We start from the raw sequence: 16,910 nt of genomic DNA, 5'->3' as shown, positions 1-16,910 counted from the left end.
CCAGGGGTGATGGTTGGATTCGCGTTTATTGTCGAAGGAAGGAAGCGTTACACGGAGGCCTGTACTCTAGATCGGGATCGATTTGGAGGTGGAGGGTTCGTCATGGTCTTGGGCGATGTGTCACAGCATCATCAGACTGAGCTTGTTGTCATTGCAGGCAATCTCAACGCTGTGCGTTACAGCGAAGACATCCTCCTCCCTCATGTGGTACACTTCCTGAAGGCTCATCCTGACATGACCCTCCAGCATGACAATACCACCAGCTGTACTGCTTGTTCTCTGCATGATTTCCTGCAGGACAGGAATGTCAGTGTTCTGCCATGGCCAGCGAAGAGCCCGGATCTCAATCCCATTGAGCACATCTGGACCTTTTGGATTGGAGGGTGAGGGCTAGGTTGCCTAGTGGGTAGAGTGTTGGACTAGTAACCGAAAGATTGCCAGTTCAAATCCCCAAGCTGACAGAGTACAAATCTGTTGTTCTGAACAAGGCAGATCTGTTGTTCTGAACACTGTTCCTAAGCCATAACAAATTGTTCAAGTTGTTCTTAGAATTGTTCTTGCCTAGTTAAATAATGTTTTTTTTTAAATCCCCCCAGAAATGTCTGGGAACTTGCAGGTGCCTTGGTGGAAGAGTGAGGTAACATCTTACAGCAAGAACTAGCAAATCTGGTGCAGTCCACGTGGAGGAGATCCACTGCAGTACCTAACACAGCTGGTGGCCACACCAGATACTGACTTTTGATGTTGACCCCCCCTTTCTTCAGGGACACATTATTCAATTTCTGTTAGTCACATGTCTGTGGAACTTGTTCAGTTTATGCCTTAGTTGTTGAATCTTGTTATGTTCATAGGAATATTTACACATTTTAAGTTTGCTGACAATAACATTACCTAGCTGTGTAGCCTTAGGGCTCCCAAGTGGTGCAGCAGTCTAAGGCACTGCATCTCAGTGCAAGAGGAATCTCTGCAGTCTCTGGTTCAAATCCAGGCTGCATGACATCTGGCCATGATTGGGAGTCCCATAGGGTGGTGCACCATTGGCCCAGTGTTGTCTGGGTTTGACTGGAGTACGCCTTCATTGTAAATAATAATTTGTTCTTAACTAGTTAAAATAAATAGCAATTATAACATGAATGACACTGTATTATATCATTACTTGTACTTCTATATTTGTATGTGAGGAGTAAATATTCAATATTGATATGTTAACCGTTCTTGATCATGAAGCATTTTGTTAGTTAGCTTGCCGGAAACAAATTATTGCATTGGACATCCTAGACTGTGCGGCTTGTCCTGTTCATTTTAGTTTGCCATTTGTTAGCTAGCTGCTTAGTAGAATTTAGCTGTGTATTGCCAGCTAATTTAATGTGTAAAATAAACCCTTTAATAGTCTACACTTGTGTATTGTTGCATTATTCAAGAGTGTAATAGGTTTTAGAAGTAAAGTTGCTTGGATTGTTAAGTACTTTGAGCTGACTGGCTAGTGGTTTCTGTGATATTGACAGTCAATTTGAGCTGCGGACCAAGAATGTCCAGTTGCCAGCCACAATGAAAGGTAAGGCAAGGATGTAATGTGAATTGAAAAGTAAAAATCTCTTTCGCCTCTCTGCTCCTCAGAGTCTCCTTCATCTCTCGTATTGAGCAGTGGGTGAACACAAAACACTACCCTGTAATGATGGAATTCACTCGATGAACACCTCAACCCAATTGATATAAAGTATATGGCTCGGGCTTACACCTTTATATTGGGAAGTTGTATTAAGCCCATCAGATGATAGATTTATCTGCCAGGACAGTACTCTATCTTGTCAAGTAGTAATCTCCACTGTGTGAGGTCCTGGCTGCCTGCATGGATGCTGTAATAAAGAGATTGCGTTTCTACAGGGAAACCATCATTTAATTGAAGAGATGATTAGATTAGTGCATCTGCGGTTTGAACCCTTCCAGTTTATGTACAGATATGCTCATGTTTCCACAAAAAAACAAAAAAAAGAATAAAGAAAGGTTTCGAAACATGTCACATGGATATTTGTAATTAAATCTACACTGTGTCCAAATGTAAGATAGATATGTGCAGATTTCAATTGAGAGAAACTCAGAGGGTAAGGACATTTCCCCTTTGAAATGTATTCCTCACTTGGTTTTGTGAGTGTCTGGGGAGATTCCAGTGCTACAGAAGTGTTATAGCCCAGGGCATTCTGGAATATTCAGAAAAGACAGGGAATGAGTTCATGTTCAGTTACTGTAATGTTTGTGTTCAGGGGTCATGACATGGTTGATTCTCCCTCTCTTTTCTGCCAAGGTGTTAGAATTGGCCCCTGAGGCCAGAGGGGTCTGTGTGTGTGTTTGTATATGTGCATGCGTATTTGTGGCCCTTATCCCCGGTTATACTTTTCTCTCATGGATCTTTCACTTGCAAAAAACCCACTATCCCCAAAATATTCTTACATGATTGATATGGGAAAGTTCAGTTTTAAAATTCATTATGACATATGCTCAGCCTCAGTTTCTATTACCTCAAGCATTCATTTTTAGGGGTTCAATACTCAACTCATAAATTCACTCCAATTCTGCCGATTCATTATTTTTCATGTTGCTACTGCACTGATTATAATAGTCAGACGTTCTCAGGGGGAGGGAGTGATTAAAGAGATTGATTTGTCTTCTTGAAAATACTGGCTTATCGAAGGTACCCAAATCATTTTCATGGTACTTTAGAGGTTATTGAGTTGTTATTAAAAATGTTGTCTCAAACCCCTCCACAAATCAACAAACCTATCGCAGGGGGTACTGTATCTCTTCTACCTTGTCACACCTCATCATTTCTCCAGTTCTTAGACTGTTATCACGATCTTGGAGAAACAATCTCATGCAAGTATGAGTGGGAGTCACTTGTACTATTTGAGCTTCCTCACCTGTATAGTAGGACAGACCTGTGCATAAGATGAGCAAATAGGGATTTGGTTAGGCCCTAAATCACTGTCTGAGCCTTACCGGAAAGTGATTTAGGCCGGGATTCAACAATTTAGGCCAGTTGTCGACAATGCAGATTGTATAGGCAAGGTTACCGCGTTCGCAGAGATTACATTCACAGCAGAATTTACAGTGAAATGCTTACTTACGAGCCCATTCCCAACAGTGCAGAGTTAAAAAGTAAGACAAATATTTGCTAAATAAAAAAAGGAAATAGTAACACAATAAAAACAACAACGAGGCTGTATACAAGGAATACCGGTATTGAGTCAATGTGCAGGGGTACAAGGTAGTTGAGGTAATTAAGTATGCACATGTGGGTAAGGGTAAAAGTGACTATGTAATGCCCGGGGGTGTAGTGGAGGAAGAAGTCAGGCGCAGGAAACAGAGAGTTCAGGGTAGCGATACTTTTAATTCACCACACAGGTGAAACCGACGCCAACCCAAACAAATGCCCCAAAACACGGGGAACTAAAACAGTCCAGAAAATACACACATACACGGACAACCGTGAAATACAGTCGTGCACAAATGTACACACAGAATAATCCCGCAAACCCAGTAGGAGGGCCGGCTGGATAATAAAGCCCCACCAATAAACCTAACTAAACACAGGTGTAACTAATAAACAGACAAGGGGGAAAAAAGGATCAGTGCCAGTTAGTAGGCCGGTGACGACGACCGCCGAGCGCCACCCAAACAGGAAGGGGAGACACCTTCGGTAGGAGTCGTGACAGACTAGGCAATCAGGATATATAATATACAGAGTAGCAGCAGCGTATGTAAATTGGGTCTATGTGTGCGCGTGCATCTGTGAGGCGTCAATAAGCATGGGTGTGTGTGTTTTGTGTGTGTGAGCGTATTTGGTGTACAGCATGTGTGTGTTTGTGAATGTGTTGGAGTGTCAGTGTAGTACTGTATGTGGAAGTGTGTGGATTTCTCTGAGCCTACCCAATGAGCATATGTTAATTTCGTTTGTTGTCTTCAAGTTTCATCTTACCCCTTTCTAAACCTCAATTGACCTCATTGCCCCCTACTTTTGATCACTTGAACAAGAAATGTGTGCCAAACCATGCCCGCCAACACCCCTTAGCTTCCTGAACCTGTTTTAATGTACCTGTACCTCAGGTAAAATAGTCTGCCATTTCAAGCGAGGACTTAGGAAACACATCTGAATCCAACATACTATAACTTGTATAAGAATGCTTTGTATCAAAACAGCTCATAGCTCATTCTTTCCTTTCTTTGTGGATTTGTGTGAGAATTTGACTAAAGTCATGTATAAAGCTCATCCCTCAGGAGAGCTATTTGTTCTGTGGTTATCTCCTTTCCTCTGAGCTGGAGGAGTCATATAGCTGCATGCCTGTGGAGTCAGCATGGGGGAGGCAGAGAGGACCTATAATGAGTGGGAGGGAGGGAGGTGATGAGTAGAGCTTGGATATTTGAGGGAGGAGAGGGAAACACATTCCAGGTCACAGGTCAGCAGTCAGCTCCTGAGATGGGAGGATTTAGTTCTCCTGGTCCCTTATAAACACAACCTTTCCTTTCTCTGAGATGGAATGAGAGGCAGTGTGAGGGACTGAGGGAAAGGGAAGGATGGTACTTCCCAGCTTGCACATTTGGTTACTTGGAAGTTGTGGGATGTGTGTTTTTGGTTTCATATTGTTTCAGAGAACGGAGAACTACGTTTCCTTACATGTGATTTTAAATAACACTGCTCGCTTATTTTGGGTTATCTTTTTTTAACTCCAAACACAGATAGGACACATATAGGGAAATTAATTTGATTATGCATTAATAATAATCCCCCTAGAGTCTGTTAAACCAGTGCGTCAATATAATTAAAGGTTTAAAAGAATTCCCATCCAAATCTGTCAGTTTAACTAGAGATATCAGTTTTTTGCATGGGCTGCATCTTAATACACCTCTTCCGCCAATGGCTGCCTTCCGCATCTGCTGTGGAAGGTGGACGAACTACAGCTGTGTTTGTCAGACCATTAGATCCCGAAAATTGGCTGTAGTAGTGTAGTGTCCGTGCTGTTTGGCCTACAAAACTAATATGACCACCATCTCGCGATGTTGGTCTCCGTTTTGTTTTGCTCTACACATCCCACTCCTCTGAAATTGATGTGCCAACTTTTATTTGTAGCATCCAAATCATTTAAAATCAAATCAAAGTGTATTTGTCACGTGCGCCGAATACAACAGGTGTAGACCTTACAGTGAAATGCTTACTTACAGGCCCTAACCAACAGTGCAATTTTTAAGTAAAAAATAGGTATTAGGTAAATAATACATAAGTAAAGAAATAAAAACAACAGTAAAAAGACAGTGAAAAATAACAGTAGTGAGGCTACATACAGTAGCGAGGCTATAAAAGTAGCGAGGCTATATACAGGCACAAGTTAGTCTGGTTAATTGAGGTAGTATATATATGTAGCTAAGGTTAACGTGACTATGAATATATGATGAACAGAGAGTAGCAGTAGCATAAAAGAGAGGTTGGAGGGTAGTGGGTGGCGGGACACAACGCAGATAGTCCGGGTAGCCAATGTGTGGGGGCACCAGTTAGTCGGGCTAATTGAGGTTGTATGTACATGAATGTATAGTTCAAGTGACTATGTATATATGATAAACATTTGATTACCTTTTGATGACCTGTTCAGGAGTCTTATGGGTTGGGGGTAAAAGCCATTGAGAAGCCTTTTGGTCCTAGACTTGGCGCTCCGGTACCGCTTGCCATGCGGTAGTAGAGAGAAGAGTCTATGACAGGGGTGGGTGGGGTCTATGACCATTTTTAGGGCCTTCCTCTGACACCGCCTGGTGTAGAGGTCGTGGATGGTAGGCAGCTTTGCCCCAGTGATGTACTGCGCCGTACGCACTACCCTCTGTGGTGCCTTGCCTTGTGGCCGAGCAGTTGCCGTACCAGGCAGTGATGCAACCAGTGTTGGTTGCGCTCAATGTTGCAGCTGTAGAAACCTTTGAGGATCTGAGGACCCATGCCAAATCTTTTTAGTTTCCTGAGGGGGAATAGGTTTTGTTGTGCCCTCTTCACAACTGTCTTGATGTGTTTGGACCATGATAGTTTGTTGGTGATGTGGACACCAAGGAACTTGAAGCTCTCAACCTGCTCCACTACAGCCCCGTCGATGAGAATGGAGGCGTTCTCGGTCCTCCTTTCCTGTAGTCAACAAACATCTACTTATTCTTGGTTACATTGAAGGATAGGTTGTTATTCTGGTACCACCTGGCCAAGCCTCTGACCTCCTCCCTATAGGCTGTCTCGTCGTTGACGGTGATCCGGCCTACCATTGTTGTGTCCTCTGAAAACTTAATGATGGTGTTGGAGTCGTGCCTGGCCATAGTCGTGGGTGAACAGGGAGTACAGGAGGGGACTGAGCACGCACCCCTGGGGAGCTCCAGTGTTGAGGATCAGCGAGGCAAATGTGTTGCTACCTACCCTCACCACCTGGGGGCGGCCTGTCAGGAAATACCTAGGATAGGATAAGTAATCCCTCTCACCCCCCCTTTAAGATTTAGATGCACTATTGTAAAGTGACTGTTCCACTGGATGTCATAAGGTGAATGCACCAATTTGTAAGTCGCTCTGGATAAGAGCGTCTGCTAAATGACTTAAATGTAAATGTAATGTAAGTCCAGGATCCAGTTGCAGAGGGAGATGTTTAGTCCCAGGATCCTTAGCTTAGTGATATGCTTTGAGTGGACTATGGTGTTGAATGCTGAGCTGTAGTCAATGAATAGCATTCTTACGTAGGGGTTCCTTTTGTATAGAGATTCTGGGATAATGATTTTGATGATGATGTTGATGTTGATGTGAGCCATTACCAGCCTTTCGAAGGACTTCATGGCTACGGACGTCAGTGCTATGGGTCTGTATTCAGGTGTTCTTGGGTGCTGGGACTATGGCGGTTTGCTTGAAACATGTTGGTATTACAGACTCAATCAGGGACATGTTGAAAATGTCAGTGAAGACACCTGCCAGTTGGTCAGCATAATACTCTTAGAAGTTCTCTGAAAGTTACTTTAATTAACTGCTGAGTGAAAATCTAAATTTGTAAAGATACAATTCTGTTAACTCAAACCCAAATAATGATGTTCTCTCGCCCTATACTCATATTTGTGTCCAAAGCATAAATTGGAGAAAAAAAAAACACTTCAAAAACCGCACCTCAAACGTGTATCCCATACTCCTAACTAACCCATAACCCTGTGTGTGTGTGTGTCTGTGTCTGTGTCTGTGGATCAACCACGCAGGTGGTATCATACTGTAGAGTTGGCTAGCGTTATGCCTACTCTCGGATACATGATCCACTGTACTCTGGATCAAATACTACAGATAACTTGCTGAAACTTGAGAGTGTTTTAAATATAACATTTTGCAAAAGAATAATGAATAATATTATCCCATTGTAAAAAAAAGTGTAATGTGATCTTTTTTCTGTTGTATTGAATTTGTTTTAACTTCCTTCACTCCGGGTGCCATTACTGTTTTATTTTCAAATTTTGCAGCAAAGACTGAGTAGTGACTTCGTTGCACTACTGTATAATTATTCTGCAATTATGCTGTTGTAATGGAAACTATTAACACAATAGCCTATGTGCAAATTGGTCAGACAAGCAGATCTAGCTGGACCAGTGTCTTAGACTTATCGGACCATTTGTTCTGTGTGTCTGGGATACGACCAGACTATTTGAAATCGTTCCAAGTACTTTGAGCCTTTTCTCTAGCGTGCCAGATGGGCTGAGTTGAATGTTCTGGGACTATTCCATTGGTTTATTTATCCAGGCATGCTTAATCAAGCACAGATTGAAGTATTTGAAATGATTTGAAATAGTATTTGAACCCAAGTCTGGAGATGAGCAGTGTTCAGGTCAGTGAGTGTGCCATAAAGCCGGGTCTTTCATTTGGCTTGGCTTGTCTTACTTGTCCTCCGCTGCTCCCCTGCTGTGTGAGCAGCTTCTTCTGACAAGTGGGGTGGGATGGAGGGACGGCCAATCTATAGCAGGCTTTGACACGCTGAGTACTCTCTTTGTCTGACGTGTCACCGAGAAAGACCCAGCAGCACTCGAAGGCGTGATTGGTGTGACGCTTTGCCATGGTAACTATGTTGTCGGCACTGTGGATGTGTGTGTCTGTGTGTGTTTTAGTAGGGATGGTGGCGGGGCATTTTCTCATCAACACCCCAAAACGTTGGATATAGAAGCTATAAATTATGTTATTATGTTTGAATAAATGTATGATCGGCGCTATGCTACCGTTTGTCTGCTCACAAGAAAGCGTGTTCTTTGTCAAACTGAACACACAGGAGACTCCCACGATGACCTGTTGTTGCAGGTTCAGAATATCCCCTTAAAGTTTTCCAAGAAAACTGAACTTTGTCATGCATCTGCTGCATGGTCTCACTGGCACCAAGTCCCACTGAACTTGTCACTCTCCAGACCTGCGCCCCATAGGCTGGAAAGGGACTATGGGACCACCAAAGGGACACACTTTGCCAAGGTAGTCAGTCACCCCCAGTGCACAAACTGATTGAATCAGCAATGTTTATTGCACATTGTGTTGTGTTACAGCCTGAAATCAAAATGGATAAAATACTATTTTTTTTCTCACAAAATACCCCATAATGACAAAGTGAAAACATGTTTTCAAATGTATTGAAAATGTATCAAATGTATATCTAATTTACATACATTACATGGCAGTTATTACAGCTGTGTGTCTTTCTGGGTAAGTAGAAGAGCTTTCACATGTGGATTGTATAATATTTGCCCATTATTCTTGTCAAACTTCTTCAACCTCTGTCAAATTGGTTGTCCTGCAATACTTAGTTTGAAGTGAGACTCTATATGGCATGACGCTGTATTTAATTTAAAGTCAGAACCCTTTGCTCATTCAGAACACATACATAAATGCCTTGTAACATATGACGCTGTGCTTACTATAAGGTCAGAACCCTTTGGTCATTCACAACATATACATAAAGGAGTAATAATGTAAACACTAATGTATTAACCATTAGGGAATTATCACTAGCAGCTGAAACAAATAAACATTAAAGACATGTTTAAATCATACATTTCCTTTTATTTGTAAAGTTTCAAATAGTCCAGCAAATGCAATTACACTACCGTTCAAAGGTTTGGAGTCACTTAGAAATGTCCTTGTTTTTGAAAGCAAATTTCTTGTCCATTAAAATAACATCAAATTGATCAGAAATACAGTGTAGACATTGTTAATGTTGTAAATGACTATTGTAGCTGAAAACGGCAGATTTTTTTTAGGAATATCTACATAGGCGTACAGTGGCCCTTTATCAGCAACGATCACTCCTGTGTTCCAATGGCACGTTGTGTTGGCAAATCCACGTTTAGAATTTTAAAAGGCTAATTGATCCTTAGAAAAACCTTTTGCAATTATATTAGCATAGCTGAAAACTGTTGTTCTGATTAAAGAAACAAGAAAATTGTCCTTCTTTAGACTAGTTGAGTATCTGGACCATCAGCATTTATGGGTTGGATTATGGTGCACAACTTAGCAAGAGGACAAGTACATTGGAGTGTCTAGTTTGAGAAACCGACACCTCACAAGTCCTCAACAGGCAGCATCATTAAATAGTCACCAGTCTCAACGTCAACAGTGAAGAGGCGACTCTGGGATGCTAAATTAGATATCCAATTTTGTTGTTAAAAAAGTGTCAAGAAAGTGTGATAAACCAGAAAGAAATGACAGTGTTATAAATGCTTTGTGAAGCCTCAATTGAATATGATTTATAATGCCTTTATTAAGCAGTGCTTATGCCACCCTTTACATAGCATGTATGACATATTGTATTTTGTGGGTTATGTCACATTTGACAATTGTAGTTATGTCACACAGCAATGCCTCTTAAAAGCTCTTTTCTCTTTTTAAAAGTTCTTAATTAACTGACTTGCCTAGTTAAATAAAGATAAAATAAAATATTGGATTCACATCAAGCCAAAATCTATATTAAGAATAGGCCAACATCAAAACAACCTTCATTTAAAGTGCATTTAAAGTATGATTTGATTAGATTCAATCTCATTCTTTCATTTAGACATCTGGTTGAGATGGAGACGTGAACCCAACATGTTAATGATTCACTTGAAGATTACATTTGAAATCAACCAAAGCTTGAAACCCTAGGCCTTTATGCAATTCAACATATCAATTATTCATTTGTAGACAAACTGGAATTCAAGCCAGACTAAGTCTGTTGCACAAAAGATACATCTCCTTCAAATGTTGATATTTTGTATTTATTAGGGATCCCCATAGCTGCTGCCAAGGCGGCAGCTACTCTTCCTGGGGTCCGAACACAGCAAGGCACTTCCATTACACGCAAAACAAAAAATATTAAACAATACATCATATAACACCGCTACACTACTACATATCCACAACACAAAATGCAAGATACCACCATACAACAATATTAAAATGTACTTGTGTGTAGAGTTTGGTTGCATTGACAATGACACACAATTCAATATCACTGTTGCAGTACAGTAAACAGTAAATGGTTCTGTACTCCAGCACATTCATAATACAATGATTCTGAGGTAAAAGTGCAGCCTGTCAGCTTTAATTTGAGAGTCTTTTCATCAGCTTTAATCATCTTTAGGGTCAGGTTTAATTTCAGGGCCATCCATATCAGGAGAACCATTTAAAAAATTACATTACTTTTTGTATGTACGCTCTTAGAGAAAAAGGGTTCCAAAATGGTTCTTTGACCCGTAGGAGAACCATTTGTAACAGTATTTATTCAACCTTTGAATGGGAAACACAACCATGGCCACATTTTGAGGATATTGTAACCATATGTAATCATAGAACGTGTGCATTTTCAAGATAACATGCAAAGGTCGGTAAATCTGTGGAGGTCTTCACATTGCTATAGTAATCTGCGCAGAAACAGCCTTGATCACTTGCACTATTTACTTTTAATGTAATCTCAACTGCAATCCAGGTCGTTTGGTTGTGCTATTAGATGAAGCACATTGATAATACATTAAGTTGTTGTATTAATACACAATATCTGACATTGTATTCCCATTTGAAATCTGTTGTGCTTTTAAATGGTTTAAAGTGTTGTGATAACACATTTAGATGACAACGAAGGGCTCGTACCACCAAAGATCAGCGCTATAGCGCGATTGATATTTAAAGGCAATGTTCCCGGGTTTGCAGAGACTGCATCCACGGTAAATGCTGCATTTACCATCTCAATCGGAAATTACCTTTTACATTTCGGATTGAATCGAGCCCTAACCCCAAAAATTTGACATAGTTTTTCAAATTCGAATTTGGCTGAGCTTTTAGATGGCTGAAAGCATAGTGATAAAACATTGGGAATTCCACAAACTTCTGGCTGTCTTTCTGAATGTGTGCATAAAGGATGAAATCTCAACCAAATATTACCCAAATTCCCATATTGAAATGACATGGTGCGCCCAGTAGGCCTTCTCCAAATTCCACATGACTTATATATACGTATATTTGTCATGTGATAAACACAATGTGTTCAATCACAGTGTTTTAACTACTTTATGATTGGCAAATAAAACAGAACCTACTCAATATTGCTATTGATTATTAGTAATTCCAGGATCATTAAGTGTTGTTTGTGTCCAAACAGTTATATCTTTATTGTTTTTCTTAATCTGATCTAATCTGAGTGAAACTTGAGATCTGGGGAGTGCATAGGCTGGGCAACAGACAGAGAGACAGGGGGTGTTAGGGGTCTGGATTAGAGAAGTCTGGGTTATCGTTTTACACCTCCCCCAGGGAAAGCCACATGACCCTGCAGAAGGGAGGTAAAAAGATGTTGGGCCACGTTCTGAGCACTCAATGAGAACCACATGTGGGAAAGAGGGAGAGGAGGAGGAGGGGAGGTGGGCAGTGACTAAAGCCTGTCTCTGTGAGAGGAAAGAGAGTGCTGCTCTGAACTCTCCTCACATTTTCAACAGGCTGCGCAGGGGACAGGATCTAAGAGAACAGGAATCCCTGTGTGTGTGTTTCTTGTGTCTGTGTGTGTGTGTGTCCGAGAGTGAATGAGTGGAAAAGGAGTACATAAATCTGTCTTACAGAAACTTCCACGCTGGCCATTGGGCTCAGGACTGGAAGATACAGAGAGGTTATTCTGAGGAAGAAGAGGAGCTACACTGTCACATATTTGATCTGACTAAAAGGGGAAGAAGAGGAGAAAGGAGACATGTCACGTGCAATCCCGAGAAGAAACACCAGCAAGCAAGGTTTGCAGAACCTCTTGAAGTGAGTAAAAATATGAATACAGTTATTGGAGTACAAATAGATTGAATAGAGAAAGAGAGTTAAGTATGCTGTTTATCAGAAGGGAAGAGCCAGAGAAAATGATAAAGAAAAGGTATGCTAGACTCTCGTAAATTGAGTCATAGTGCTATATTATTTTACAGCCAGCATGCTAGAGTAAATTGAGTTGTAGCTCCAGCCCCTTTCTCAAGCTCTTTGTCTTGTGGACACAAGGCAGCAATCAGGTTAATCGTTACTGTGACTGAGGCACAGGTACTGTGTGGCCTAAACAGCACACAACTCAAACACACGAAGCAGCTGGAAAATTCAAGACAAAATGCTGTATACTAATCTAGGAATGGTCTTCAATTACAGCTGGTGTTGGTGTTCCGCGTATGGACGTGAGTCAGAACCTGTCCTCATTTAACTCAGAACACCCTTTCTTGGCTGAAGAAAACTGCTGCATTAATTTGTCTAAAATCCATATTTTACACAAAAAATACACTGAACTGTTTGATATACTGCATAATATCATCCAAATGTTAAACCATGTGTCCATATATCCCCAGTTCTGGCTAGCCTCTCCTTAGTAAACATGTTTGTCTGATTGGGCACCAGAGGGAAGGATCAGTGTACTGTACTGTAGATGTGGGTCAGAGATCAGAGATCAGACCACACAGCAGCATACACAAAGCGTCTCCGAGTAGGAGTGCTGATCAAGGATCAGTTTTGCCTTTTAAATCACTTGTCTTTTAAATCATAATGACTAAGAGGGGGGGACCTGATCCTAAATCAGCACTCTTATTCTGAGACGCTTTATAAATACAGGCTTTCTCCTGCTGCTCTGATTACAGGAGGGGTTATTCAATGACCATTGCCCTGGGTCTTATCACCGTTGACACAACCTGGACAGGCACTGAAGCAGAGCGCCACTCTGTCACCAGAGACAGACCTTTTCATCAGCCCTCCTGGCTAGGTTGTTTGTTGTTCCTTCAGGAGGCTTGGAGGGTGGTGGAAGAGAGATGGAGAGATAAGTAGAGAGAGAGAGAGATAGAGAGATAGAGGGACAGAGAGAGGGAAGATAAGAGAGATAAAGAGAAAGATTATGAAAGAGGTGCCCAAGGCTTTCTCTTCTGACTGTAGCTGAGGGAAATTCCGTCAAACCTGTGTCAGAAGTGACGGGTGACTTGGGCAGCGCAATTGTGAGAGAGGCTGCTTATGGGTGGTGGCATGTTAGGTCTTTTTCTTTCTTTTTTTCATTCCTCCAGCGTTGCTCTATGGGAGAAAGCAGGTAGTGAAAGAACAGTGTAGGTACTCTGTAAACTCTCAAAATGAAGAGGGGTAGAGCATGGCACTTGCAACGCCAGGGTTGTAGTTTGATTCCCAAGAGGGACCAGTACGAAACAAGTCTGCATAAGAGCATCTGCTAAATGACTGTAAATGGACATAACATGAGACATGAAAATAACATTGATTCCATCTAAAGAGAACCAATACAGTCCCATTAACGGACAGTCTTATTTACTTCCCAGTTTGAAGGAACACAGAATACTGTTTGGGAAAGGGACCTTAAGACACTTCAACCATTATGATCAACAAAATAATATGTGAAAGAGAGTGAATGAGTGCTGCATTCAGTCTTCAATGAAAATACAATCCTTTTGTTTTGATTGTGTAATCAGAGTTTTCCAGTTTTGTCAATGGGAGAGGAGAGGCAGGCTTGAGGATTTCAGGTGGAGCAGAGCAGGTGTGGTTTGTCAAACAACTGAGAGTCGAGGCTTAGGCTGCTCCGAGGGTGTGGAATACAAGATACATTTTTGTGGGTATTTTTTCAGGGCTGCCAAAAAATATTTTCTCGCACACTTGTCTCTCACACACTTGTCCCTTTGAAATGCTCTGCCAGTTGCTTTGACATGCCAATGAGAAGGCTGTTTATCTTTAGGCACGGTGTTAAAGATGTGATTAACATCCAATGATTACATGTTTCAAACTGGTGTCGTCCCACAGCTTTTTGATGAACCTGATTATGGCTGTGTGTGTGTGTGTGTGTGTGTGTGTGTGTGTGTGTGTGTGTGTGTGTGTGTGTGTGTGTGTGTGTGTGTGTGTGTGTGTGTGTGTGTGTGTGTGTGTGTGTGTGTGTGTGTGTGTGTGTGTGTGTGTGTGTGTGTGTGTGTGTGTGTGTGTGTGTGTGTGTGTGTGTGTGTGATACCTTTTACTAGCCTTCTTGTTTACTCTGATGTTGCCATTTCTGAGTTAGGATGTTTTTACACATATCATACTGTAGACATAATTCTACAAAATGTATGAGGGGAGGTGCCACACAGATGTCAGTTCAAGTTTTAATTTACATTTGATCGAGTTGTCAACTAATGTGAATTCAACATGAAATCAAACATTTGAAACATGTCATTGTATTTAGGTTTAAAGTTCCCAAAATGCCTTTACATTGATGACATTCTGCGAATCCATTCAGTTGATTCAATGTCATAAAATGTTAGTTGTTGTTGAAATCATATGGAAACAACGTTGGTTCAGCTAGTTTGTGTCTAGTGGGATATCGCTTAAATTAACTGTCCAGTGATCCCAGATTACTATGAAATACGACCTATAATTACATGCAATATGAGTGAAATGGTTCTCCTTCCAAAAAGTGTTAATTATGTTAAAAATAAGATTTTCCAAGTTGTAATGGTGTGGGCGTAACCCAACAACAGAATAGTGTGGGTGTATACCGTTCATTAGACCCGCTGATTGGCCGGCTCATCCTCTTCAGATGTATGACATCATATTCTATGAGTGAATAGCAAGCATTTTCTAAACGGTCTGTTTGAGAAAAGTTTGAGGTGGGGTTTTTTGAAGTGTTTTTTTTCTCCAATTTATGCTTTGACCACAAATGTGAGTGAGTATAAGATGAGTCAGCAACATTATTTGGGTATGAGTTAACAGAACATTAACTTTTAAAAGTGAGGGCAGTGGTGGAAAAAGTACACAATTGTCATACTTGAGTAAAAGTAAAAAGTAAAAGTAAATGCTATACATCAAATTCCATATTTTAAGCAAACCAGATGCCAGACAGAGACACATTCCCATACTCAGAGGCAGTAGGGATGACAATGCATTATATTGATAGGTGCATAAATTGGAACATATTGCTGTCCTGCCTGAGCATTTGAAATGTAGTACTTTCGGGTGTAGGGGACAATTTCTGGGAGTAAAAAGTACATATTTTCTTTAGGAATGTAGTGGAGAAAAAAGTAAAAGTTGTCAAAAATATAAATAAGTAAGTAAAATAGATATACTCTCCCAAAAAATGACTTAAGTAGTACTTTAAGTACTTTACTTGTGTACTTTACACCACTGAGTGAGGGAACCGTTAGGAGGGGAGTAGAATGCTCTTCAACCAATGTGTTTAGGGAACAGTCATAAACACTACAGCCAGGCCAGGGAGTGCATCAGAGCTGTGTCCCAAGAAGCAGTTGGGCTAATCCTCAGTGCAGATGGTGCCACTCTGGGAGAGTGGAGAGAGATGGATGACATCAGCTTCAGACAGACACTCCTCCATCCCATCCCTTCCTTAGAAAGTGTCTGATTATGCCAAACCTCTCATCCGCTTGTCTGAAGGCTCTGTTTCCTCAGATATACTATTAAGTGAGTCCCATCCCATCATTAGAAGGTGTCTGACAATGCCAAACCCTTGTAGTCTTTTGGAAGTGTTTTTGTATTTTTGTATTTTTATTTACAGATTTTCACCCCCGCAATGAAAGTATGGTTTTCAGTTTGTTCATGAACCCTCATCATCTTGTCTAAATGTTATGTTGTCTCAGATTTACTATCAAGTCAGAAAGAGATATTGATGTTAGAAGCCAAACAAACTCAAAGTTTGGTCTCATTATTGGTTTTTTTAAAAGCACTTACACTAAAGCAATGAAACTGCCCTCTGAGAAAAATCACTTGACATAAGTGTAGCTTGGCTAGCTGCGCTTGTGTTATAGAGATTTTTATGAGATTGTTTCCATTTTTGTTTTGTTTGTTTTTGTGGGTATTGACATGCCGCTCTTTGAGGTACCAGCTGAGGTACCAGCTGAGGTACCAGATGAGGTACCAGATGAGGTACCAGATGAGGCCTCTAAACACGTTTTCTCATGTTGTAACATTCATTTGAATGGGTCAGGAAAGGCATGTTGGTCTGTTTTGAATGAAGTGAGAGAGAGACAGAGAGAGTGACGGCGCCTCCTCTGATAGATACACAAACTATCTAATCCCACACGGTGAGATAAGATGATATGCAAATAGTTTCACCAGAGCTGCTCATTGGACAGCTTTATCATGGTATTCCATGCAGTTGAGAAATTACGTGCGCATATACAGTTCCAGTCAAAAGTTTGGACACAGCTACTCATTCAAGGGTTTTTCTTTATTTTTACTGTTTTCCACATTGTAGAATAATAGTGAAGACATCAAGACTTTGAAATAGCACATATGGAATCATATAGTAACCAAAAAACTGTTAAACAAATCAAAATATATTTTAGATTCTTCAAAGTAGACACCCTTTGCCGTAAAGACAGCTGTGCATTCTCTCAACAAACTTTATAAAAACATATATATTTCACCTATATTTAACTAG

At 40.9% G+C, this 16,910-nt stretch overlaps 1 protein-coding gene across 7 annotated transcripts in view; it reads left to right on the top strand.

Annotated features, from left to right (window-relative positions):
- The first annotated feature begins 11,954 nt into the window (after positions 1-11,954).
- Positions 11,955-16,910, top strand: part of LOC124038796 (non-muscle caldesmon-like) — a 61,796-nt gene continuing 56,840 nt past the window's right edge. For all 7 annotated transcript variants that reach the window (XR_006839426.1, XR_006839410.1, XM_046354865.1 and 4 more), the window contains exon 1: positions 11,955-12,286. Coding sequence is in view for 5 of the 7 variants with exons in the window: in XM_046354865.1 (XP_046210821.1) it covers positions 12,228-12,286 (59 nt within the window). In the remaining 2 variants the exon portion in view is untranslated. The remainder of the gene's footprint in view (positions 12,287-16,910) is intronic.

This window comes from Oncorhynchus gorbuscha, linkage group LG01 (genome assembly GCF_021184085.1).
Source record: "Oncorhynchus gorbuscha isolate QuinsamMale2020 ecotype Even-year linkage group LG01, OgorEven_v1.0, whole genome shotgun sequence".
NCBI lineage: Eukaryota > Metazoa > Chordata > Actinopteri > Salmoniformes > Salmonidae > Oncorhynchus > Oncorhynchus gorbuscha.
The sequence above is the reverse complement of the archived record's forward strand: the minus strand, read 5'-3'. Positions and strand labels throughout refer to the sequence as shown.